The 26,904-nt window shown below is 36.2% G+C and overlaps 1 protein-coding gene across 6 annotated transcripts in view; it reads left to right on the top strand.

Moving 5' to 3' along the window:
• Nucleotides 1–26,904, top strand: part of PARG (poly(ADP-ribose) glycohydrolase) — a 134,035-nt gene that overhangs the window by 89,523 nt on the left and 17,608 nt on the right. For all 6 annotated transcript variants that reach the window (XM_053909696.1, XM_053909695.1, XM_053909694.1 and 3 more), the window contains 3 exons: nt 12,499–12,577; nt 15,028–15,136; nt 24,755–24,860. In XM_053909696.1, the coding sequence (XP_053765671.1) occupies nt 12,499–12,577; nt 15,028–15,136; nt 24,755–24,860 (294 nt within the window). The remainder of the gene's footprint in view (nt 1–12,498; nt 12,578–15,027; nt 15,137–24,754; nt 24,861–26,904) is intronic.

The following is a 26,904-nucleotide window of genomic DNA, read 5'->3' as shown; positions in this document are numbered from 1 at the left end:
ACCTCAGCCACAGCAGTTTCTTACTTGACACATCTCTAAAGGCAAGGGAATTAAAAGCAAAAATGACTATTGGGACCTCATCAAGATAAAAACCTTCTGCACTGCAAAGGAAACAACAAAACTAAAAGGCAACCGATGGAATGGGAAAAGATATTTGCAAATGACCTATCAGACAAAGGGCTAGTATCCAAAATCTATAAAGAACTCACCAAACTCCACACTGAAAAACAAATAACCCAGTGAAGAAATGGGCAGAAAACATGCATAGACACTTCTCTCTCTCTCTCTCTTTTTTTTTAAATATATGAAATTTATTGTCAAAATGGTTTCCATACCATACCCAGTGCTCATCCCAAAAGATGCCCTCTTCAATACCCATCACTCACCTTCCCCTCCCTCCCACCCCCCCATCAGCCCTCAGTTTGTTCTCAGTTTTTAAGAGTCTCTTATGCTTTGGCTCTCTCCCACTCTAACCTCTCTTTTTGTTTTTTTTCCTTCCCCTCCCCCATGGGTTCCTGTTAAGTTTCTCAGGATCCTCATAAGAGTGAAGACATATGGTATCTGTCTTTCTCTGTATGGCTTATTAGCATCACACTCTTCAGTTCCATCCACATTGCTACAAAGGGCCATATTTCATTCTTTCTCATTGCCACGTAGTACTCCATTGTGTATATAAACCACAATTTCTTTATCCATTCATCAGTTGATGGACATTTAGACTGTTTCCATAATTTGGCTATTGTTGAGAGTGCGACACCAACAGACACATGAAAAGATGCTTAGTGTCACTCCTCATCAGGGAAATACAAATCAAAATCATACTGAGATACCACCTCATGCTGGTCAGAGTGGCTAAAATGAACAAATCGGGAGACTATAGATGCTGGAGAGGATGTGGAGAAACAGGAACCCTCTTGCACTGTTGGTGGGAATGCAAACTGGTGCAGCCACTCTGGAAAACAGCGTGGACGTTCCTCAAAAAATTAAAAATAGATCTACCCTATGACCCAGCAATAACACTGCTGGGAATTTACCCAAGGGATACAGGAGTGCTGATGCATAGGGGCACTTGTACCCCAATGTTTATAGCAGACTGTTGGATTTTAAGGCTACTCTAGAGCTTGCAAGAGTTAAATAAGGAAAGTTAAAACATCATAAAACTCATTGTTTTTTCCAAGATTCAGCCAATTTTCTTTAATAAACCCTCCTCAGACTGCTACAAGCCTTTGGTTATTCCCACAGTTCATAAAAAGTTGATTCTCACAATTTTTGCCAGTGTTCTCATTGCTTTTATGGAGGAGAAATTTTTCAGAGGTTTTTACTTAATCAGTTTTGCTGATGTGTCCTTATATTTTGTAAGTTTTTGTTGGTTAAAATAAAAAGGCTTTCACCAAGTTATTGTGCAGTATTTGGATATCTTATTATTTTTATAATATCCCTGTGATTCTGCTTTTTGGTGAGGTAAGGTAAATTGTTAATTTTTTAAGTTTATATGGGAAATTAAGAATGGAGCCTCAGCAAAGAAACTTCCTCTTGGATAAAACTCAACTATTTGAAGTTAATAACCTGAAGTATTTCATCTGGAATTCTGAGGTTGTGATCCAGATTATACTGAAATGTAAAGATAAAAACCTTTTATTTTCACTGTTGTCTCAACTCACTTATTGGTCCTCTGTCTGCATTTATTGTTTATCATGTGTGCATATAGGAAGGATGCAGTTGGAATGTATTAGGGGAAAAGAAAGTACAGGAATTGCAGAACAAAAAAATTAAACTGTCTAAATCCATTGTTGGGCCAATAGATATTTTGTTGTTGTTATATTTATTTTGAGAGAGAAGGAGAGCAAGTGGAGGAGAGGCAGAGAGAAAGGGAGAGAGAATCCCAAGCAGACTCCTTATCATCAGCACAGAGGCCGATGGAAAGCTTCATCTCACGAACCATGAGATCATGACCTGAGCCAAAATTAAGAGTCAGACACTTAACCGACTGAGCCAGCCAGGCGCCCCAAAGCCAATAGATACTTTAAATATTAGTCTCATTATGTTTTAGAGAGCTCTTAATGTCTGGAATGTGACTGCCTCCAGCATTTGGGTGTGTCAAATAATACTTTAAAAGATTTTTAATTTTTAGCAGCTAAATGAGATTTGAACCAAAGATTCAGAACAGAATCTCTCCTTAGTTTTAAAGATGAATTTCCATCCTTAAAATAAAAAAGTTGGTCGAATGCTGGGCATTTAAACTCAAAGCTAATTTGTTTCATTTGCTTCATTTCTTTTTTACTTCGGAAGTAGTAAGTCTCTTATCATCTACCATTAATGTTGCTGTAAATAAAAAATGTAATTTTCCTGAGAATAGTAAAAGGAAAATACTAGAATTGTTTTTTTTTTTTTTTTTTTTTAAAGATAGTTTGTCCTCTGTCTAAAAAAGGATCATCACTATGGAGTTATGTCTGTTCTCTACCTTACCTACAGCTATTGTAAAATGAATGGAAAATTGCAGATCCATGACTCACCTTCACATCTATTATTACTTCAGGCTAGGGACATCCGGGGTGACTTTTAGCTCAGCATTTTCCCTCACATCCACTTAATTCTATTATAGTGCCTTCTAATTAATATCTGTGATGTGATGTTCTCTTAATGGAAATGGCCATTTCATCATCTATTTGATGTTGGATTTCTGCCATCTTCCTTCTTAGGAGACTCTTAACCATGCACTGCAATCTATCTGCCTGATCAATTCCATTGCTTCTATGATTCATCCAGGCTCAATGAGCTAATGGCTGTGACTATGCTGCCTGAATCTGTAGAAGAGTTTGAGAAATTAGAAATAAATTAAATTTATCATCATTGTGGGGTATCTGGTTGGTATCAGACTTTGAAATGAATATGAAACAGGTCATGCAAACAGGCAAATAGTGTTTATCCAGATAGTGTTCTCCCTCTATTTGCTCTGATCCTCCCTGGAGGCAGCCATGGGTAAAACTTTTCAGTAAATATAGATAGAAGGAAAGAAACTGCAGTCTCCCCCGCCCCCCCCCCCCACCCCAACCTTTTCCTTTTTTACCCTTTTTCATGTTCTTCTACCTCATCTAGCAAAATAGCTTTACTACCAAAGGGTGTTATCATGGTTCTGGGAGTTTGTTTTGTTGTTTCTGTATGGTGAGCACTTAAAGCAGGTGCCTAGACATAAAACTTACTGAGCAGAATGTTAGTACCTTTAAAATAAAACCTGCCCTCTAGTGAAGAGAATTGCCCCAGATATCACAGATTCTTAACATCTTTTGTGAACGTCAGCAGATCTGCTAGAAAGTAGAAAAGTGGATACCACTGCTTATGGTATTGATGCTTCTTATAGAACAACAACACTGAAGGCCCATCACTACAAAAACAGCCCATTGCTAACTAAATGATACCAGCTCACTGGGAAGGATCCAAACTCAGTTTGAGTTTAGCTTCTCTTCATTTTTATTGATCATGGGAATGAAAGTCAAGAATGTTCTATCTCCTGCATAATCACCACTGTATGAGTGCTCCTAAGAAAAGCAGGGTAGATGGCTTTGCTTTCATATAAACCTTCTTTCCAAGAGCACAACCCATAGATATAGAATTTTTTCAGTCTCCAAATATTTTTTCCTTAGTTCTTCATAAATTTTTCATTATTTGTAAGAGAAGATAAGAACATGTATTACCAAATCTAAAAACTCATTAGTCTGTCATGAGCTCTTGCACAGATTTTAATGGGTTCCTTCTCGTTTTTCCTTAAGTGAAGATTTGTCTGTGAGCATGAAGTCTTATAGGCTATACCCACAGAGAGCTACCACAAAGGTCATTCAGTTGTCTTCTCTTGTTTGCTATTATCGCTATTTACCTTTGTGTTTCATCATAGTTTATCAATAAATTTGAATTTAAAACAAGGGTATCTGTTTTTCAGAACAGACAGTTGATATAATTTTGAAGGATGTCTACTCAGAAAAACCAGGATTTAATTTTCTTAGAGCAAAAGCATCTGTATATGCATCTTTGATTTCTCATACCTGAAGGAAATAAATCTAATCTTGTTTCTTTTAGGAAGGAAGACTAAAATCATCTTAACCTAAAATAGAAATATAATAATTGGTATTTTATATTTTTCAACCACTTTCTTTTGAAAAGAGAGAACAGGTGTTTGTTTTCGTAGTTAAGAGATCAGAGCAGGCAGTTTTGTTTTGTTTTTTATAAATAAGGAAAATGGAGCTTGTCCACTGCTGGACAAAAATTAGAAAGGAACAGAACTATTCATAGCTGTCTTTATTTCCAGTCAGGTCAGGAGACCAGGTTGCTTTTAAACTTCACATAAATGAAATCACGTGTCTTTGGTTTCTCTACCTCTTTATAAAGTTAAGTTTGATGACACCAATACTAACTGTTTTATGGTTTTGAAGACTTTTAAACTCCTATGGCTTTCCAAGCAATTCTATGAGGTAAACAAAACAAAAATTATTAACCAGCTTGATTTTCATATGCTGAAATGGAAGTCCCCTGAGAAATTTGGTTACTTAAGGATTCACTTTGGGTCCCTCATGTTTCCTAATCTCAGTGTGGTGCTCCTTTTACCATGCCACCCTGTCTTTGTAAATGTGAAATTTTTTATATGTGTCAATTGCATAGTACTTTCTGATTAAGTCTTTCTGGACTTATTATTTTAACCTCAGTTAATATAATGTTCTTCCGGTTTTGTTTGTTAATAATTACGTTTATGCAAGTACTTAATTGCTTCTATATCCTTCTTCTTCTCTTTCTTTTTTCTTTTTTCTTTTTTTTTTTAAGTAAGCCCCATATCCAATGTGAGGCTTGAACTCACGACCCTGAGATCAAGAGTCACATGTTCCACCAACTGGGCCAACCCCTGCATCTTATATACTTGCGTTACAAAATGCTAATATAGACACAAATGTTAATGACTTATAATCCTGCCCTTGAGAAACTGGTAATCTAGTGAGGGAGTTAGATTACATTTTCAACAGCTTTATTGAGGTATAATTGGCATACAGTAAACTGTATATTTAAAGTTTACAGTTAGGGAAGTTTTGACATATGGCTACATATATGAAGCTGTTGCACCATGTTTTAATTGGGTTTGTTTTCTTATAGTGACTTTTTTTTTTTTAATTTTTTTTTTTTAACGTTTATTTATTTTTGAGACAGAGAGAGACAGAGCATGAATGGGGGAGGGTCAGAGAGAGAGGGAGACACAGAATCTGAAACAGGCTCCAGGCTCTGAGCAGTCAGCACAGAGCCCGATGCGGGGCTCGAACTCACATACCGCGAGATCGTGACCTGAGCCGAAGTCGGACGCTCAACCGACTGAGCCACCCAGGCGCCCCTCTTATATTGACTTTTGAAAATGCTTTATATGTTTTGGATACAAGTCTTTCTCTTTTTATTTTTTAATTTATTTTTTAATTCTTTTTAATGTTTATTTATTTTTGAGAGACAGAGAGACAGAGTGTGAGTGGGGGAGGGGCAGAGAGAGAGAGGGAGACACAGACTCCAAAGCAGGCTTCAGGCTCTGAGCTGTCAGCACAGAGCCCGACGCGGGGCTGGAACTCACAAATTGTCAGATCATGACCTGAGCCAAAGTCAGACGCTTAACTGACTGAACCATTCAGGTGCCCCAGATACAAGTCTTTCGTTAGATATATGTGGTGTGTCTTTTCATGACCTTAATAGTGATGTTTAAGGAATGGAAGTTTCTAATTTTGAAATTCAGTTTACTGATTTATTCTTTTTGTGTTCATACCGTCTTGATTGCTGTAGCTTTATAATAATTCTTGAAATCAGGTAGTGTGAGCCCTCCAAGTTTGCTCTTCTTCAGAGTTGTTTTGGTGAATTTTAGAATCAATTTATCAATATCTACAAAAAAGCTTGCTGGACTTTTAGTCAAGACTGCTTTGAATCTGTAGATCAGTTTGGGGAGAATTGACATCTTAACAATATTTAGTCTTTGACACATGAATGAGATATCTCTGTTTATTGGGGTCATCTTTACTTTCTCTCAGTAGTATACTTTTCACTGTATACTTTTACATTTTCTCAGGTTTATTCCTTAGTATTTCATATTTTTTTATTGCTGTGTAAATGTATATTTAAAATTTCAGTTTCTGATTGTTCATTGCTACTGTGTAGAAATATAACTGACTTTCAGATTGCAATTTAATATGTTAAGTTCCTTACTGATGTTCTGTGCAGAGTACTGTGGAGCACAGACAAGGGACCACCAACTCTACTTATGGTGTCCAGGAAGGCTTAACAAAAAACATGAATTCTGTAGTTTATTTTCTTAATTTGTAGCTGAGTATCTTATCCAAAATTCTAAATGAATTTATAAGAATTAAGTGTACATTATTTTAAATTTTTGAAAAATTATTTTTAAGAAGCAGTATGCTAAGTAATAGACTAGAAACTCTAGTATTGAGTTTAAATCTTTTAAGTTTTTGTTATGGGAAATTTTAATCATCTGTGAAAACGGAGTATTTTTCATAGCTTTTTAGATATTTATTTATATTGTATAGATATTTTTATATTTATGTGTGTATGAGAAACTTCAGACTCAGGAAAGGTACAAGAATAATATAAGGAACTTCCATATATTGTTCACCCAGATTCACTAGTTTACATCTCTCCCCATCTGCTTTATCATTCTTTCTCTATTTTCTTTTCCTCATCTCTGTCCAAGAGTATGTTGGAGACATTATGACCCCCCCCCCCCCATTTTTTTTAATTTTTATTTTTGAAAGAGAGACAGAGTGTGACCAGGGATGTTGGGGACAGAGAGAGAGGGAGACACAGAATCTGAAGCAGGCTGCAGGCTCTGAGCTATCAGCACAGAGCCCGACGCAGGGCTTGAACTCACGAACCATGAGATCATGACCTGAACCAAAGTCAGACACTTAACTGACTGAGCCACCCAGGTGCCCCAACTTTGTGCCCTTTTACCCCAAATACTTTGTTGTATATTTCTTAATAACTAGGAAATTCTGTTAAATCAGCACAGCAAAGTTATAAAAATTGGGAAATTTAACATTAATAAAGAACTATGAATTAATTCCTACTCAATATTTTCATTTTCATTTTGTCAGTTAACCTAATTATATTCTTTGTAGCTTTTTTTCCCCCGAGTCTACTCCAATAGTGGATCACATCTTGACTCCTTCCAACCAGGATAGTTTCTCAGCCTTTCCTGGTATTTGTTCACCTTGATATTTTTAAAGTATATAAACCAATTACTTGGTAGATTGTCTCTTATTTTGGGTTTGCGCAATGTTTCTTTGTAACTAGATTCAGTTTATTCATTTTAGTTGGAATCCCACTGAAATGGTGTGTCCTGCTCTAATGTATCTTTGAGAATAGTAATACCACTTTGTTTCAGTGTCTGTGATATTAAGTGTCAGGACTTGGTTGAGGTAGGATGTGCTAGGTTCTCCACTGTCAAGTTAGTATTTTCCCTTTCTAATTAATTTGTAGTTATATATTTTACATACTTTGAAAGTGTAAATATCCTGTCCTCATCAAACATTTGGCCACTAATTTTAGCACCCATTTTCTTAACTCCCATCATTCCTTCTGCATTTAGTAGTTGGCGCTCTACTGTAAGGGAGATTTTCCATTCTCTCTTATTTATGTATATTAATATTTCTATAGATGCATGGATTCTTACTTTATTCAATGTGTTATAATCCATTATTGTCATCTGTTTTGATGCTAAATTATTCCAGATTTGGTCAGTGAGAGCCCCTTCAGTTGGCTATTGTGTTCCTTTGACAATGCGCCGATCATTCTTTAATGCACTTTCTTCTTTTTTGGCATAAAAAGATGTTCTAAACTCAATCTTGTATATTCCCTGCCCCTAGATTCAGCCATTTCTCCAAGGAGTCCTGGATATAGAGTAATTTTTAGAAATCAGGAGTTGAATTGGTTATTCCTTATTGCTACGAAGAGAGTCATTGCTTCCATGCCTTCATCATCAGAGCCAGGAGGTATATGGTTTAACCACACACACGCATACACATACCAACAAACAACCATGAATTCCTGTGGGTACCTCTCATTGCCATCCAACATCATGGCATAAATTCTAGCCTTCCTCTTTTCTCATTTGCATAAACCTAGAATACACAGAATGTGATTTCATAACTTCTAAGCCTTGCCACTGCAAAAAGCAAACCTGTTAAGTGGAGTTAAGCTGACATCCTTGTCCATATTTAGTTTTGTCATTCTTTTTGATTTAGCTGTTCTGTCAGGTACATAGTGGTATTTCACTGGGGTTTTGATTTGCATTCCCCTTAGGACTAGTGATGTTCACCAGTATTTCATGTAGTCATTGGCCAATTTTGTATCTTCTTCTGTGATGTTTAAGTCTTTTGCTTATTTTTCTAGATTGGGTTGTTTGTATATTTTTATTATTGACTTCTAGGAGTTCTTCAGTATTCTGAACACAAGTCTTTTGTCAGATAGTTGTTTTCCAAATATTTTTCCTCCAGTCTTGCCTAAGCATTTTCCTAAAAGTGTTTTAATATTGACCTAATCTAGTCTTTTAAAATTTTTATTAAGGTTACTGCTTTCTTTGCCCTATTTAAGAAATTTTTATGTACCTCCAACGTCTTAAAGCCATTCTCCTGTGTTTTCTTCTAGAGGTCTTATAACTTTAGGTTTTATGTTGATGCCTGTTATTTTATCTCAAAATGATTTTTGTTCATAGTGTGAGGTAGCAGTTAAAGTTTATGATATTTTTCTGTATGAATATCTAATTATTGCAATAGCATGTCGGAAGGATGGTCCTTTCCCCAATGGATTGTTTTAGCACCTTTGTTGTAAGTCAGTTGACCATACAAGTGTGGATTTATCTATGAATTCTATTTACTTCCATTGATCTATCTATTGGTCTTTCCTTAGGTCACAACTAAGTAAATCTTAAACTCAGGTAGCTGAATCCTCCAATTCTGTTCTTTTTTCACAAGTATTTTCATTACTTTAGGTTCTTTGCATTTCCATTCAAATTTTAGAATCACCATCTCAATTACTATTAAAAAAAAAAAAAAAGCCTGCTAAGGATATTAACAGGATTGAGGAAAATTTGCAATTACAGTATTGAGAAATACAATATTGAGTCTTCAAGCCCCTGAACATGGTCGCCATTTATTTAAATCTTCTCTACTTTTTCTCAGTGGTGTCTTCTACATCTTTTGTTACATTTACTCCTAAGTATTTTATGGTTTTTGATGCTATGATTAATGGATTTTTAAGTTTTATTTCCCCATTGTTTGTTGCTAGTATATAGACTTATCTTTGATCTTACTGCATTTATTTACGAGCTTTTCTTCCTTTTCTGTAACTTTTCTTTCTTTCTTTTCCTAGTGATTCCTTAGGATTTGCTACATGAACAGTCATAACATTTGCAAATAGGGATAGTCTTATTTTTTTTATTCTCTTTGTGATTTTTCTTTCTATTTTTATTTTATTTATTTATTTATTTATTTCCCTTATTGCAGCCGCTAGGACTTCACTACAGTGTTGAATTAGGTGGAATGTTTTTATCACTGAGTATGAAGGTAGTTGTAAGCTTTTATGTAATGATCCTTAATCAGATTGAGGGAGTTCTTTTTTTTTTTTTTATTCTTAGTTTTGCTGAAAATGTTAATCATGATGGATGTTGAATTTTATTTTTTCTCCAACTTTTGATATGATTATGTGGGGTTCTTTAATCTGTTAATGTGATGAATTTCATTAATTTTTCAAATGTGAATTCAAAATAAAAGCATAATTGTTATGTCTTTCTGGTGAATTGACCCTTTTATCATTATGAAGTATTCCTCTTTATCTTTCATAATACTCCTTCACATAAAGTCTGATTTATCCAATATTAATATAACTACTCTCACTTTCTTATGGTTACTGTTGTCATATTTGCTTCTTTTAATTCATAGGTTCCTCTCTCTTTTACTCTCCTTATGAATGTTTTGTAAGCAGTCTAGACTATTGGTCCTATAGAGTTTCCCATGGTCTAAATGTTGCTGATTACATTTTCATGGTGGTATTTAACATGTTTCTCTGTTCTCTGTAAATTAATAGTTAAATGTAGAGGCCATTTGCAGTGTTAATCACAACATTTACTACTCTTTGTGTATAAAAGCTTCAGGTTGTTTAAGTACCCTGTTAGAAGTTAACCTGACCCTCAAAATGAAATTAATTTTCTTTTGGATGAAGAATTGACAGTTCATAATTAGCATGTCATGACTTGATTTTAAGTTATTTTTATTTTTATTAAACATGTTTTCTATTTTTTTAAGTTTGTTTATTTTATTATTATAAGTTTATTTATTTTGAGAGAGAGAGCAGGGTAGGGGCAGAGAGAGAGGGAGTCACAGACTCGAAAGCAGGCTCTGCACTATCAGTGCAGAGTCTAACACGGGGCTCGATCCCATGAACCACGAGACCGTAACACCAGCTGAAATCAAGAGTCGGACACTTAACTGACTGAGCCACCCTGGCGTCGCTAAGTTTATTTATTTATTTAAGTAATTTCTGCACCCAGCGTCGGGCTTGAACTCACAACCCCAAGATCAATAGTCACGTGCTCTTCCAACTGAGCCAGGCAGGCACCCCATTTCCTTTTTTTTTTTTTTTTTTTTTTGTAAATCTTTATTTGAGAGAGAAAGGGAGAGAAACAGAGAGAATGGGGGAGGGGCATAGAAAGAATACTAAACAGGCTCCTTGCTATCAGTACAGAGCTGACACGGAGTTCAGTCTCATGAACAGTGAGATCATGACCTGAGCCAAAATCAAGAATCATATGCTCAACCATCTGAGCCACCCAGATGCCCCCTCCTTCTTTTCTATTTTTATAAAGTATATTTTTTTCTGAAATACTGTATATTCTAATAACATTTTTTTCCTGAATATTAAGTCTGTCACAGATATCTTCAGTATTGGGCCTTTATAGTATGAGTAGTCATTTGTTAATAACTAGTGTTCTAGCTGTCTGTAAAAGTCAGGGGGCACCTGGGTGACTCAGTCAATTGAGCGTCTGACTTCAGCTCAGGTCATGATTTCGCTGTTCACGGGTTTGAGCCTCACGTCGGGCTCTGTGATGATAGCTTAGAGCCTGGAGCCGGACTTAGATTCTGTATCCCCTCATTCCCTATGCCTCTCTGGTGATCTCTCTCTCTCTCTCTCTCTCTCCCTCCCTCCCTCCCTCCCTCTCTCTCAAAAATAAATAAAAAGCATTTTAAAAAAATTGAAAAAGTCAGTCTGCTTGCATTTTATTTACTGGCAAAATTAAGGCACTTGGACTAAAATGTCACTAATATTAGTTGTCAGTGTTGTCTTGTTTACTTTTTGTTAATTTCTTTTTTCTTTATGAAAAGTATTGTCTTGCTCAGGGTTTTCAGCTTTTCGTTTTACTGTTTTGTTGATTCTTGAAAATTAAGTGATTACTGAGCTGATCATAGGAATTGGAATGATTTTATTTAAATAATAGGACACTTTGGCACCATACCTCCTGACATTCAGGTCTGATGAAGTAGAAATCTCTGGGAGTGCCTGGCTGGCTCAGTCAGAGGAGCTTAATGTAACTTGATCTCAGGGTCATGAGTTCGAGTTCCACATTGGATATAGGGATTATGCTTAAATAAATAAAAACTTTTAAAAATAAAAGTAGAAATCTCTGTTAAGTGGCAGCCTTGGTGCACATTCTCATCAAGTGAATTTTAATTATGCTTTTTTCCCCTCCCTTTCTCATATCACAATATACTGGTTTTAAAATGCCCTTTGAAGTCACTTGCATGTTGATAGGCAAGTCCTAGATTTAATTTTAATGACTCTTTTCTTAGCAGGGAATGTCGTTATGTAAAATTGCTTTCTCAATAGTACAAACTAAATATTACCATCAGATTACTAATATTGAAGACATTGGACTTTTATAAAAGTCACTGCACTCCTCACGAAAGAAATTTTTTTATGTAAAATTTTTTTTAAGTTTATTTTGTGAGAGAGAGAAACAGAGCACACAAGTGGGGGAAGAGCAGAGAGAGAGGGAGAGAGAATCCCAAGCAGGCTCTGTGCTGTCAGCACAGAGCACCATGTGGGGCTTGAACTTAAAACTGTGATACCATAACCTGAGCTGACGTCAAGAGCCAGATGCTTTACCGAGTGAGCCACCCAGGCATCCCTCATGAAAGAGATTAATATGACAGAGCATATTTTGTTTTCTCTGTTGATCGAGACATTTATCTGTGTACAATAAACATTGCAGTGGCTTTTATAGGTGTCATTTTCTTCCTTACAGAAAATAATAGCAAGTCATTAAGACCAGTGGGGTTTTTTGGTTTTTGTTTCAGTTGACATTTGCCAATAAGGTATTTCTAGAAAGGAGAAATAAGTTTATTAACAAGACCCTTTAGAACATGCAGCTTTTAAAAAAAATCTTTCCAAAAAATAATGGCAGATTATTTGTTTCAGGTACCGAACAGTACAGTGAATACACAGGCTATGCTGAAACGTATCGTTGGGCCCGAAGTCACGAAGATGGGAGTGAAAGGTGAGTTAATTTCTGACTTTAGTATCACTTGACCAAAAACTAAGGATTGTGGGCTTGACCTAGTACATTCTGTCTCCCATCTACTCTTATTTCAGAAATGTAACTGCCTTTTTATGTTCGGTATTACAGGTTCATTAATAGTTAAAATAGTATTACCATTTCCATATACAAAAGGGAAGAACAGAGAAATAAAAGCCAAAAGTCTAAGCCAAGAACAAGAAGGGCAGAACTCTTGTTCTTTTTTTTTTTTTTTTTTAATTTTGATGTTTATTTTATTTTTGAGAGAATGCTCACAAGCAGGGGAGGGACCAGAGAGAGAGGGAGACACAGAATCCAAAGCAAGCTGCAGACTATGAGCTGTCAGTGCAAAGCCTGATGCGGGGCTCGAACCCACAAACCGTGAGATCATGACCTGAGCCGAAGTCCTATGCTTAACAGACTGAGACATCCAGGCACCCCAGGACTCTTGTTCTTTACCTCTCAGCTTCCAGGTTGTAAGCAGTCAGTGGAGGTTCACTTCCAAGGCCAAACTTATTTAGAATAAGTTCTTACTAGAGCTTAAAGCCTTTAACTGGCTTATTTAGTTATCCTGAATTTTTCTGTGAGATTAAGTAGGTGGGGAAACATGGTGAGAAAGCTTGCCTAATGCCACAGAACAGTTAACAGCAGTAAAGTTTGCTGTTCCTGTCTCCTTATTTCTTACTGAAAAATATTTTTATACTTTGCCATTTTTGCTTCCTCACAAAATTGGTTTAACAGGGGTGAACTTTTATAGAAATGGTGCCTGGATAATATTCCATTGTGTATATATATATACCACACCTTCTTTATCCATTCATCAGTTGATGGATATTTGGGCTCTTTCCATAATTTAGCTATTGTTGATAATGCTGCTGTAAACATTGGGGTGCATCTATCCCTTTGAATCAGTATTTTTATATCCTTTGGGTAAATACTCAATAGTGCAATTGCTGGATCATAGGATAAAGAAGATTTGACATATACACACACATTCATACCTACATACATCATTCATACATACATACACATATACACACAATGGAATATTACTCAGCCATCAAAAAGAATGAAATCTTGCCATTTGCAACAACGCGAATGAACTAGAATGTGTAATCCTAAGTGAAATAAGTCAATCAGAGAAAGACAAATACCATATGATTTTATTCATATGTGGAATTTAAGAAACAAAACAAATGAACATGGTGGGAGGGATGGGAGAGGCAAGCCAAGAAACAGACTCTTAACTATAGAGTACAAACTGAGGGTTACTGGAGGGGAAATGTGTGGGGGGATGGGTTAAATATGTGATGGGGATTAAGGAGGGCTGTTGTGATGAGCACTGGGTGATGTTTGTAACTAATGAATCACCTGAAACTAATATTATATTGTATATTAACTAACTGGAATTTAAATAAAAATTTGGAGAAAAGAAGAAAAACGAAATGGTGCCTGAAAGTAAGTGTGTGTGTGTGTGTGTGTGTGTGTGTGTGTGTGTGTGTGAGTGTATGTATGAAAAAGAGCCATTGTTTCAGAATCAGCTGTTGCCCACCTACCCTTGCAAACTTATTCTTCGTAATATCTCAAATCCAACCCCTGGTCTCTCTCTCGTTGTTTTGATTAAAATATTTGGTTGCAACAATTATGTGGATGTTTAATTGCTGATAATTACTTACAGACTAACATGAAGGTTTCTGTTGCCATTCTTCAGCATGAAAAAGTTGCTTGGCATTGTCAATTTATGTAAGCCTGTAAAGAGAATATTGGAATATTTGGAATTTCACGTTTCCAAAATCATCTCACCCAGTCCTTATTTCCACAGGCAATGTGTTACTGTCTGCTTTACTGTGTTTGTCTTTTTAAAAATAGTTTTGCACTGTCTGCAGTTGTGCACAGTACACATTTTTGTAACACTTGACTTCTTGGGGTTATGTTTTGGATGATAGTGATACATGGCAATGTTATAAACCCAAGCCCCAAAGAGCAGGTCTTTGAAAGCCAAGGAGGAATGAGCTTTTTGACCTTTTTTTTTTTTTTTCCCTTTTTTTTGGCGTTAGTCAAGATACAAATGACGTCTCGTTAGTCTTAGAGGAAAACCAAGAGCTAAGTTCCTTTTGTGTGGCCCCTAAATCCTTTAACTTCTGAGACTCACTGTAAATGATGTACCTGTTTACATTAGGTCATGTTTGTCATCTCTTGATAATTTTTCATGTTACCGTTTAATGCCTAACAGTCTATAACGTGAATGTCTTGAAATCTAAGAATAAAATGGTGTTTTCTGCCCTCCTGTTTTGCTGAGACCTATGGCTACTGGTTTGTTGGTTTATTTTTAATATTTTAACCCTGCCAAATTCTCAGAAACCCGGCCTCACAAGGGTTATATTTTGTGAGTGTCTTTCCTTAGTCATCTTGCCCCTTTCATCCTGCCCCAGGGACACCTGGCAGCGGCGTGGCACCGAAATCGTCGCCATTGATGCCCTTCACTTCAGACGCTACCTCGACCAGTTTGTGCCTGAGAAAATCAGACGCGAGCTTAACAAGGCCAGTAACCTCATTTCTTAGTTCATCTGGCAACTGTCATCTATTTACTGCCATTTTATTAATGCTGAAATTAATGCTTTCTGGTAATTCTTGCAGTGTCAGTATGTCTGCCCACAGCTCTCCTGATTTAATGGGTCTGTCAGCTTGTACAAGATGTACTTTCCATTTCGTAATTGCTTGATTACTGATGCCAGATAGACTGTTGCTTGATATTGAGCCCCACACATGCATTTAGCTCATCAAGTACTTTTACTTGCTTTGGAACATTATTATTTTAAAACCATATAGAAGTGAATGAGTGCTAAAAATTTTTTTCACACCTTTCAATGATGTCTCTGCAAAGGTATGCTTTTAGGATTGATGCAGATAAGCCATAAAAGTTAAGTTTTATTATAGGTAAGATTCACTTGTAAACTGTTTATTGATTAGATAATTTGGCATATTTATGATAGAATCTGTGATTTTCTGTGATGTTCAGTGCTGTCTACTACAATCATTTGTCTAATTGTATTACAGAAATATGAAAATGAGCCATACCTATTATTCAGATTTTCACTTCTGTTAACCATATAAATAAACTCTTATCATTCAGTAGAGTACTGATTCTATTCTCTAGATTTAGGGCTTTACCAAAATAATTGATAATTTTAGATCCTCAAATTAACAGCCAAGGAAACTGACCCAATTCTGAAAACCATTGTTTAACTCACATTGTTATGAGATTGTTTGTTAAGATAATGAGATCTGTGGTTTTGCATGGCTACACATTGCCAGTCCCTACATAGACTTTTGATTATGACAGCAGACTGAGTGTACCATTGCAAGGGGATTGGGAGTGCCCTGGGACTGGCACTTCTGGCATTAAGTATATCCTCGTCACAGTTTCTGCCTGGTCTTACCACAGAAATGGCCTCTCTGTGGTACTCTGCTTATCCTAGCTCAAACACCTTGCCCTTCTTATAGTTAGTAAACAACCAAATAATCCACAGCGGCTTTTACTACTCTTACAAATTGGTATATATTTTGAGTGTAAATACATTTATTATCTCGTATTCTGATCTACTTGAGAATCTAATTGTTGAATGTTTTCTCATACATAATCTATTAGGTTATTTTAATGTTTACAGTTCTCAAAGGGATCTCTTAAAAAAAAAAGAGTAGGGGCGACTGGGTGGCCCAGTTCATTAAGTGCCGAATTCTTGGTTTCACTCAGGTCATGATCTCATGGTTTGTGGGACCGAGCCCCCAAGTCTGGCTCTGCACTAGCAGTGCAGGGCCTGCTTGGGATTTTCTCTCTCTCCCTCTCTCTTTGTCCTCCCCTTCTTGCTCCCGTTTGCGCATGTGCTCGCTCTCTCTCTCTCTCTCTCTCAAATAAATAAACTTAAAAAAATGTTTAAAAAATTTTTTTGAAGAGTAAGTAAATGCACTATCTTCCAAAGTTAAACTTAGGTAACTGATAATCACGTGTATATATATATATTTTTTTTTTTTTTAAAGTAATTTCTCAGAAAACCTATGGAGAAAGACTGTTGTTTGGTATATCAGCAGGTATAATTTCTCTCCTTTACCTGATTCTGAAAGTCAGAGATTCTAGAACAAAATATCTTTTATTATGTTCGGCACATTTTAAATGTAAGCCTTTCACTATTCCAAATTCCTGTTTCCAAATACATGATATTTTTATTATATAGCATATCAAGTAGAATGAGATTTATCTTTAGATTTTCATCAGATATTCCTTCCTTATTAAACACATATGAATTTGTCAGATGGTCATGGTCACTGATAATAGAAGACATTTATGTAAGCAGTAGGTAGTTTGGAAAAGAAATATGTGTAAAGGGAATGTGTTTAACCATAATCATACATTAACAAAAATTTAAAGGATAAAAATTTATATTCTTATGGATAAAAATTTATATTCTCACAGATACTTTTCTGTTGGAGCTAGATTGTTCACATTTAGAAATTATCTGCAAATATAGTTTTAAAAAATAATCCTGGGCATAAATAAATCTTTTTTAATTACCCATGGCCAATTGGTATTCTCTACATTTACTTATTTATATAGCACTAACCTTTTTGCCTCTCCTCAAAGACAGCAGAAAGTTAAAGATATGAAACCTTGGTGTATGTGAATAGGTTAAGTTAGATATAAGTATTTGTAGAATGTAGAGTCCTTAGGAAACTCACTTCATACAAAAAGAATGAGCCTTTAACCTGGCAACAGAAGACGTTTTATTTGACTCAAATCAGTCAGTCCCAAGCGCACTGCCTTGCTTATGAGAACTTCTCAAAAATATTTGTTAAATGCATTAGTTGGTGATTCATTAAACTTCTTAGAAATTATTAACACAGTTTTTTAAGATAAACTTTTTAGATATAATTACATTATCTTAAATCACTGAAAATGTTACAAATTTATAGATATTTCCTAAATATTCTTCACGTGCCAGATAAAGCCTCTAAGTCTACCTTCCATTCAAGTATGGAATAGATGAAACCATATGAAGCAGATGGATTGATAGTATGTAGTTCTCTGTTTCAACCTGCCATTGTTCATATCAGTATGCAAGTAAGTCTAATTTATAGTTCATAAAAGGTTCTTTGCGGTCAAATAGTGGTGGAAAAAATTTTTAATTATACAAATAGCAATAGTGAAAATAATAGCTAACATTAAATGATTGCATATGACGTGCTAGGCACTCTACTTAGCACTTTAAATTTGATGTCTGATTTAATCCTAACCACCCAGGGAAGTGTAGATACTCTTCTTGTCTCCAGTTTAGAGATCATAAACGGAGCCTCAAGAAGTTAAATAACTTGCCTCACGTCACACAGCTGGGCAGTGATGAAGTCAGGGCTTGAATCCAGGTTCCCCTGACTTCAAACCACTTTTTAAAAATGTAACTCCTTTCACATAGATATTACTATAACTAGGTCTCTTTCCAGACTTTTTACCTATTTCCATCTTAAATCACTGAGAATATTCTCTGCATTTCGTTAACAATCTCCTGCAAGCATATATGTCCTTGGTTACCTCTTTCTTCTCTTAAAATCACAATCCTAAACAGCGAGCAAGCTTCTAGTTGATTGCTTTTCTCCGTATCCTTTATTGTTTGATATACTTTTTAAAGGAACTTTGAAGGCTTTCCCCCCACCAGCCTATTTATTAAATTCTCTAAGACAAGAAAATAGCACAGGTGTAGAGTAAGCTCATTAGCACATGGGCTAACATTGAGCAAGCACCTAGTTCAGGGCCTGGCACACGGGAAGGCACTTGATAAATATATGTTCTTTCATTCACTGCTATATTCCAAAACATTTTCTCTTTTAGCCAAGACTGAGTTTTCTTTCTTTTTTTTTAAGTTTATTTATTTATTTTGAGAGAAAGAGATCTGTGCGCACGCAGTGGGGAAGGGGCAGAGAGAGAGGGAGAATCCCAGGCAGGCTCCACACTGTCAGTGCAGAGCCCAAAGCTGGGCTCGAATTCACAAAACTGTGAGATCATGACCTAAGCCAAAATCGAGAGTCAGACACTTAACTGACTGAGCCACCCAGGTGCCCCTGAGAATTAGTTTTCTAATTCTTTCACTGGAAAAAAAGAAAGCAGTAAATGATTTTGTTAAATGTCGTTGGCAAGTTAACTAGAGAACTAATTCAAATAACTTTGGGTCTTCTAAATAAAAGCATTCCATCATTTATTGGTTACATTTACCTATTAAAATAGAGTTATGAATTTTAGTATGGCGGCAGAGTTTTACATAAACTGACAACACAACTTGGAGAGAATATTAAGTGATTTACACCTTGCTGTGTTTGATAAACTTGGGTTTAAAGCAGAAGAGTCTATTAAATTACTCTAAAGGTGACTTGTACAGTTCAACTTTTTTTCATGCCAGAGAGAAAGTGGGCAGGAACAGAAAACTCATTTTATCTAGGAAGCAACAGAGCGTAAGACCAGTTTTCACCATCAGAATTCAATGTGGATCTCTGAATTCTGTGGGCTCTTTTGCTACTTTTAGGCATTAGTCATCAGGTCGAACTGAAAGGGCAATCCCACAAAGTGCTTTATTCCCTTTGGAAACAGTTTGCTCCGTCTAGGCTCCACCTGTCCTATTGGACCTACATCGTGACCTGCAAGCAGAGTTGGTTTTTAAAAGGAAGAGTCTGTTGTCTTTTATTTAACTGATACTGTGAAGCAGTGTTTAATTCTGTGAGGGATCAGCTGGGTGACACTGTAGAGGAAAATTATCTTTGTAGTTGGAAGGATTTATGACTCTAGCTTGCAAAAGTGGCATATAGCTCAGCAAGGGAAGAAAGAAATCATCTGTGAAAAGTTGTATTTAGCCATGTTAGACTCATTCAAGTAATATTAAGTAATGAATACATTTCGTAGAGGTTTCTGGATCAGAAATTGAACGAAGCAAACAGACCACCCCAACAGGAAATCACCACCATTTACCCTTTTTAAAATCATTTTGTTTATGGATTTTTTTGTTATTACCCATCAACAAATTTGGAAAGAGGTTGTTATTAAACCAGAGCTTAATTAACAAAACCATTCAATACTGGCTGCTGGTATTTCTTTTTTTTTTTTTTTTAATGTTTATTTATTTTTGAGAGAGAGAGAGAGAGAAGCAAGTGGGAGAGGGGCAGGGAGAGAGAGGGAAACAGAATCCGTTGAAGGCTTCACACTGTCAGCGCAAAACCAGACGTGAGGCTTGAATCCATGAGCCCTGAGATCATAACCTGAGCTGAAGTTGGTCACAACCCACTGAGCCACCTAGGTGCCCCTAGATGCTGGTATTTCTAAGTTCAACATCTGGGGTAGCCTAGATAGCCCAGTTGAGAGAGTGTTAAACTGGAGGAGGAGTTCAACATATGATCATTAATAATATTTTCTTAAGTACAGTTGACTCTTGAACAACTCAGAAATTGGGGGTGCCAATCCTCTGTATAGCCGAAAATCTACATACAACTTTTGACCCCCCCCCAAAACTTAACTATTAATAGCCTACTATTGACTGGAAGCCTTACTGACAGCATAAGGAGTTAATTAACACGTAGATTGTATGTTTTATGTATTATATACTGTATTCTTAAAATAAAATAAGCTAGAGAAAAGAAAATGTTATTTAGAAAATCATAAGGAAGAGAAAAATACATTTGCAATACTTTAGTGTATTTATCAAAAAAATCTGCATGTAAGTGGACCATGCAATTCAAACCCACCTTGTTCAAGGGTCAGTTGTATGTGTCACTTTACTTTTCAGAAATATTAGCCCCAAATGTGTCATTTTTAGTGAGTTTTTTCTTAAATCTCTTAATATAAAGAATCAGAGTAATCATAGATAATCTAATCCAATCTTTGATTTCACACATAAGGAAACTAAGGTCTGCATAATTCTTTCATTTTATTTAGTCTATCTAGTAATGTTACAATTAACATTTATTTATTTATTTTGAGAGAGAGAATGCATGCTTGTGCACAAGTCGGGGAGGGAGGGAGGGAGGGAGGGAGGGAGAGAGAGAGAGAGAGAGAGAGAGAGAGAGAGAGAGAGAGAGAAAATACCAGGCAGGCTCCGTGCTGTCAGTGCAGAGCCCAACACAAGGGCCTCGATCTGTTGATTGTTGACCTGAGCCAGGATCAAGCTACCCAGGTTCCCCCAATTATTTTGTGGAGAAAAAAGTCATTCGTGATCCTACCTTTCAAATAGTTGTTTTCATTTTTGTACGTCCTTCCACATGAATAGTTTCATAAAAATGTGTTCAAAAGTTGCCTATAACTTTGTATTTTACCTATTCAACTATATATTGTAAATATTTTTTGCATTTTCTAATATCATCATAATAATTTGTTTAATGGCCATAAAACTGGTTGGATTGGTGTACTACAATTGAACTACTATTTTTTAATAACTTGGTGGTCCCAAGTTTTTCTCATTACACGTAATGTAGTAATAAACCTCTTTGTTATTTAATCAAATAACAAAAGAAATTTACAAAAGATGAAAATTTTGCAAAATCGTTATTACTTAATCTAAGGATAATTTTTTTTTTAAATAGGCTCCATGCCCAATGTGGGGTTTGAACTCACAACCCTGAGATCAAGAGTCTCATGCTGTACTGACTGAGCCAGCCAGACACCCCTCTAAGGACAATTTTAAGACTCTTGATTAATAATATTTTATTTTCTTCCACAAGATTCTTAAGGATCTTTTTATATTATGTTTGTTTTTAAGAGATCACAATATTATAAGACCTCAGAAAATCAGCAGTGGTACCAACTGTGTATTAATTTAAGTTAGACAAGTGGTAGATTGTCTCCAAATAAGTGACTCTTTGGGAATAATGTAAATTATTACTCTAGCTAACAGTATAATCTATTTCCATTATAATGAAAGACATAGTTTAATTTTATCTACTTGAGCCTGCTAAACTTGATGTTGAAGCCTGAGCTCTTACTTAAGAGTGTGTGTGCTCATGCATGTGTGTGCATGGGTTTTTGTGACTATTCCCTTGAGTACTGTCTATTTCCCAGGTCCAGTTCTGGGCCTGTAGGTTTTTACAACTGTTTTCTTGGTTTTATTTTTCACTTTCTTTGCTTCCATCCTGTATCTCTGTATTTATCTCATCACTTTCTGGCTGGGCTCTAGTTTTTACCTCTAGGTACCAGTATTTTCTTCCTGCCTCTTGCTTTTCTCAAAGCTCCCCATTGTATCCTTCAGGATACTAGAATTACCTTTGTCTTCCTTCTCTTCTTCCCTTCCCATCAAAACTCATTCTGAGATGAGTGTTCTTTGGTATTCTCTACTTATTGTCCTAAGGTATGAATGCTTCCTCTTTTTCTCTTTAAAGTTGTTTATTAATAAAAAATAAATAGCTCTGTCATTAGTGATTATGGTCAGGATGTGACTATAGATTATGGTCAGGATGTGACTATAGAGTTTGAGCTGGCTTTCTTTTTATTCTTACTGCTCTGATAAATTGCCTCAAGTTCTCTGGCGGTGAGTGTGGGGGGGAGGGATGTATTTGTTGCCAGCATGGAGCTCTTGAGAACTCCTAGTACCTTTCCCTCTGAAGTAAGAACTTGGCAACTCCACTCTTTTGAGGTCTCTATCCTTATCTGATCTTTATTTGTTACTGTAGGGGCTCATTACTGCTGTAAAAGGAAATGATTCCGTGATTAGTGACCCTGCTCTGGTCTCTAGCATTTGAGGGATATTTCTCCTTACTGCAGAAGGGAGAAGTATGGGTTGTTCCTCTAAAGGAGACTTAGAAGAGCTTGCTGCTTCTCTCTTATGTCTGACCTTGGAAATACTTGGTTTAAATAGAATAAAAGAATTTTGCATTTAATCACTATAAATAGTTATTCTTTTTTTTAAAGTTTTTAACGTTTATTTTTAAAAGTTTTTCTTAATGTTTATTTTTGAGAGAGAGAGAGAGAGTGTGTGTGTGTGTGTGTGTGTGTGTGTGTGAGCAGGGGCGGGGCAGAGAGAGAGGGAGACACAGAATCTGAAGCAGGCTCCAGGCTCTGAACTGTCAGTGCAGAGTCTGATGCTAGGCTCCAACTCACAAAAGGTGAGATCAGGACCTGAGCTGAAGTCAAACACTTAACCGACTGAGCCACCCAAGTGCCCTAATGTTTATTTTTGAGAGACAGAGACAGACAGAGCGTGAACAGGGGAGATGCAGAGAGAGAGGGAGACACAGAATCCAAAGCAGGCTCCAGACTCTGCGGTGTCAGTGTAGAGCCCTACACAGGGCTTGAACCCATGAACCACAAGATCATGACCTGAGCTAAAGTCGGACGCTCAACCAGCTAGTTGAGCCACCCACGCACCTCAAATAGTTACTGTTTGTACCTAATTACTCTGAATTGTTTTATATCTTTTAATTTCTGATTAAGTTTTTAAAGTATTATTTGATTTTTTTGCTTAAAACACGAATGCTGGTTAATTTCAGTTTTTATAGTTTGTTTTTGTTATGGCCATTTTTCAAGATAGTTATGGAGTTTTTGGGGTTTTTTTTAGCACAATTGGTTAGCACTTTACATTAGACTTTTCATCTAATAATATAAATATTTCAAATTCTCTGTTGTTAGGCTCTGGTTTCACCAAGGTATGTTTGCTCATTAAAGAGGAGTCAGCCCAGATATGTAGAGATGGCAATAGGAAGAGACTAAAGCCATTTTGACAGTGTAAAAGAGAGGCGGCACTAACAGGAGGCTAAGAAATCATCATCTTCATGTAGGCCTGTTGAGGAGAATTTGACAGGGAAGCAAGCGGCAAAGTTATGTGTATTCTGACAGAGTCTTTTTCTCCCCCTTTGGCATAAAGGCAGAGACTCTGTGTCTTTTAAGAACCTGCAAAAAAAAAAAAAAAAAAAAAAAACCAAACAAACCTGAGCTCTTGATATTTTTGATCTGAAAGAGATTTTCAGAAGCTCCATGCATCTGATTATACAGGTAATTTGTGAGTTCTAGTGTAAGCTCTGTACCACAGCATTGAATAATGGTCTGGTACCAACTTATAATTAATATCTGTCAGGATTTACAGCCTAGGAGGCTGTGGAAGGAATAGCCTTGTTAATCTATCCAGACAGTGTGTAAAATAAATTTTTATACCTTTGTGGAAACTTCAGAGAGCAATTTACTATATTTCTATGTGTGGGTTTCATGGAAGCATCTTTCTTTATCCTTGGTTTTTCTCTAGGAACATTTGTCACAGATCATTCTTTTTATTTTATTTACTATTACACATAAGCTATATTTTAGGCTTTGTTTGCTACTTGAGAGAACCCAGGGGAGATTTGCTTTGCTATTACATTAAACCTCTTAATATAGTCTGATAGTTTCAGAAAACTGAGAAAGACCAACTAGGCTGGCAGCAAAGAAATGGAAATCTACAACTTTGGGGCTTAAACTGCAGTCTTCTCATGTACAAAATTAAATGTTCCTCTAAGTAAGACTTAGGCAGTGTCCTCAGGATAGATCATACTTTTCTCAAAGTGACTAGCGAATGTTAAAATATTCTAGCTTAAAGCAGAGCTGTGAAACCAGAGAATCTTGGAGCTAGAGGGGACCTTAAAGATTGTTTTATAACCAGGTATAGGAATCCCATACACAGTTACTAGTCTTTAAGTCCCAATAACTGAGAGAGCAAGTGTTAAGGAAGCACAGTGGTGATAACTCTTTACCTTAATGGAAAAAATGGTGTTCAGAAGCCTTCAAATAAAGCTATATGTTAAGTGTCTTTCCTCCCTTCAGTTCCTGGTAGTTTGTAATTGGGATCCCATCAGTTCTTGAAATACCTTTGATATTTTCATTTATATTTGTTTGAATCAGGCAAAGAAACTGAGACTTGTCTGTATTGGTTTAAGGGCTTTGGCCCAGCATCAAAACAAATAAATACTAGAATTGATCATTTCTTACTCTCTTCTATAATCCCAGGGTTTTCTTGTTTTCCCTCTACTTTGGCCCCTAAAAAAAAAAAAAAGAAAAGGAAAAGAAAATAGAGCATAAGCTTGGTAATAGCCACTGATCTTAGTACATCAGTCAGAAATACTGTTAGTGTCTAATCACTCACACACTGTGATGTTTCTTTCATCCTGCAGGCTTACTGTGGATTTATCCGTCCTGGAGTTTCTTCAGAGAATCTTTCTGCAGTAGCCACAGGAAACTGGGGTTGTGGTGCCTTTGGCGGTGATGCTAGATTAAAAGGTAAGTGAATAAGTTGTTGTAAGAATGATAAGCATTTTGACTACAGAGAAAAAGTCCTTCAAACTTGGATTTCTAATGTTCTGTTTTATATAATAAGAGACCACAAAGATTGAAGAGAAAAACAGTATTTGACACCATCCTCTTTTTCCTTATTGTATTTAAAGGAATACTTATTTTTATTTGCTGTTTCCCTGTAAAGATCTCTTTAGTCTACCAGACCAGTATTTAGTTGAATAGAGGGATGGAAGAGTCCAGAATGACTATGAAGTTTCAAACCAAAGTACCCATTAAGCACTTTCCTTCACAGAAGTGATTTTGATAGAGCAATTTCGTTGACTCACTCATTCACCAAACTTGTGAGGCATCCGCTATGTTGTAGGCACTGTGGTAGACTCTGAGAATGCAAAGGTGAATAAAATGTAGTCCCTGCTTTGGAATTCACAATTTGGCATATGAGAGAGAAGCATAGAGAATGCAGTATAGTAGTGAATGCTTTAGTAGAGGTGCACATATGTGGGAGTACAGCTTGGGAGAGCTGCATGAATAACATAGATAAGGAGCCACTTGGGTACCCAAGAAGATAAACATTTCTTACATTTTATTGTTTATGGTAGAAAAATCACAAAATCTGATCAAAGCTACTGGCCATTTACCAAATTATGACATTTACTTTACTCTCAAAAGTATCTGTCGTAGAAAATCGTATTGTATCATTACTTAAGAAGGACACTGTTCTGTGTCAACCCAACTGGTCTGTCGTCAACTAGGTGTGCTGCAATACAATCCTGGCATTAACTACCTGGAGTTAGTGCAAATTCCACAGGTTAAGGGCAAAGTCCTCCATAAGACCACCTCTACTTCAGACTCTAGCTGCAAGTCTGGGGGCAGGGTGTCCCCAGGCCACCTATATCTCTGACCAACTGGCTACCAATCTAGGAGGTTCCCACAAGCTCCTTCAGATTTGATAATTCACTAGAATGACTCATAGAGCTCAGGAAGGTGCTACTACATTTTATTATAAAGGATACACATAGGGTGAGATCTGTGAGGGAATACAGAGCTTCCATGCCTTCTCGCTGTGGTGTCAGGGCACATCTCTCTCCTCATACATCAGTGTGTTTGCCAACGAGAAGCTCCACTGACCTTTGATGTCCAAAGTGTTTTTGCTTGTTTGTTTTTTAAGTAGGCTCCACACCTCAGCATGGGGCTTGAACTCATGGCCCTGGCATCCCGATGTCCAAAGTTTTTATTGGGGCCTCATTATATAGGTATTTCTGATTAAATCATTGGCCCCATTATTGAACTCAGTTTCAACTCTCCTTCCATTTGCTGGAAGTCAGTGGCTGAAAATCCCAATCCTGTAGCTATGTAGGGGCTCACCCAGAGTCCTCCTTAGCATAACAAAGACATTCAGGAAATTCCGAGGTTTTTGAAATTCTTTGTTATACTACAGTTAATAAAGTAATAAAATAAAACAGAAAACAGCCAACTGGCCTTGATAGCCAAACTAGATATAGATAAAAATCTACCTCGCTGGGAATAAAATAGTTGAGTCTGTCATTATGTATGAGTATGTTATTTTTGTAAAAATGTCACGTTTATTATTTTTTTAATCCAGAAAAATATTATGAAGTGTGTAAAAATCATCAGAGTTCATTGTTAACGTTTTTGGTGATCATCTTTTCAGATATTCCTATTAATCTGTGTAACCATTTGACATTAATAACATAATACCAGTCTATGCTCTGACCTCTTCTTTTTGAAAACCATACAAATGTAAATGTACTGTCAACATTTTTAATAGCTATATAGTATTCTGTTGTATGTATTTCTACTTACCATAATTTATTTCACTGGTTCTCCCTTTATAGACAGTTGGTTTATTTTCTTAATCTTATAAGCAATACTGCAGTATATAATTACATATGTTATATATGATTATTTTCTTAGGATTAATTCCTAGAAGTGAGATTAATAACCCAAAGGCATATATACTTTATATTTTGATACTTGTTGCAAGTTATCCTTCTGAAAGGTTATATCA

This window comes from Panthera pardus, unplaced genomic scaffold (genome assembly GCF_024362965.1).
Source record: "Panthera pardus isolate Hobbes unplaced genomic scaffold, ASM2436296v1 HiC_scaffold_22, whole genome shotgun sequence".
NCBI classification, from domain to species: domain Eukaryota; kingdom Metazoa; phylum Chordata; class Mammalia; order Carnivora; family Felidae; genus Panthera; species Panthera pardus.
The sequence above is the reverse complement of the archived record's forward strand: the minus strand, read 5'-3'. Positions and strand labels throughout refer to the sequence as shown.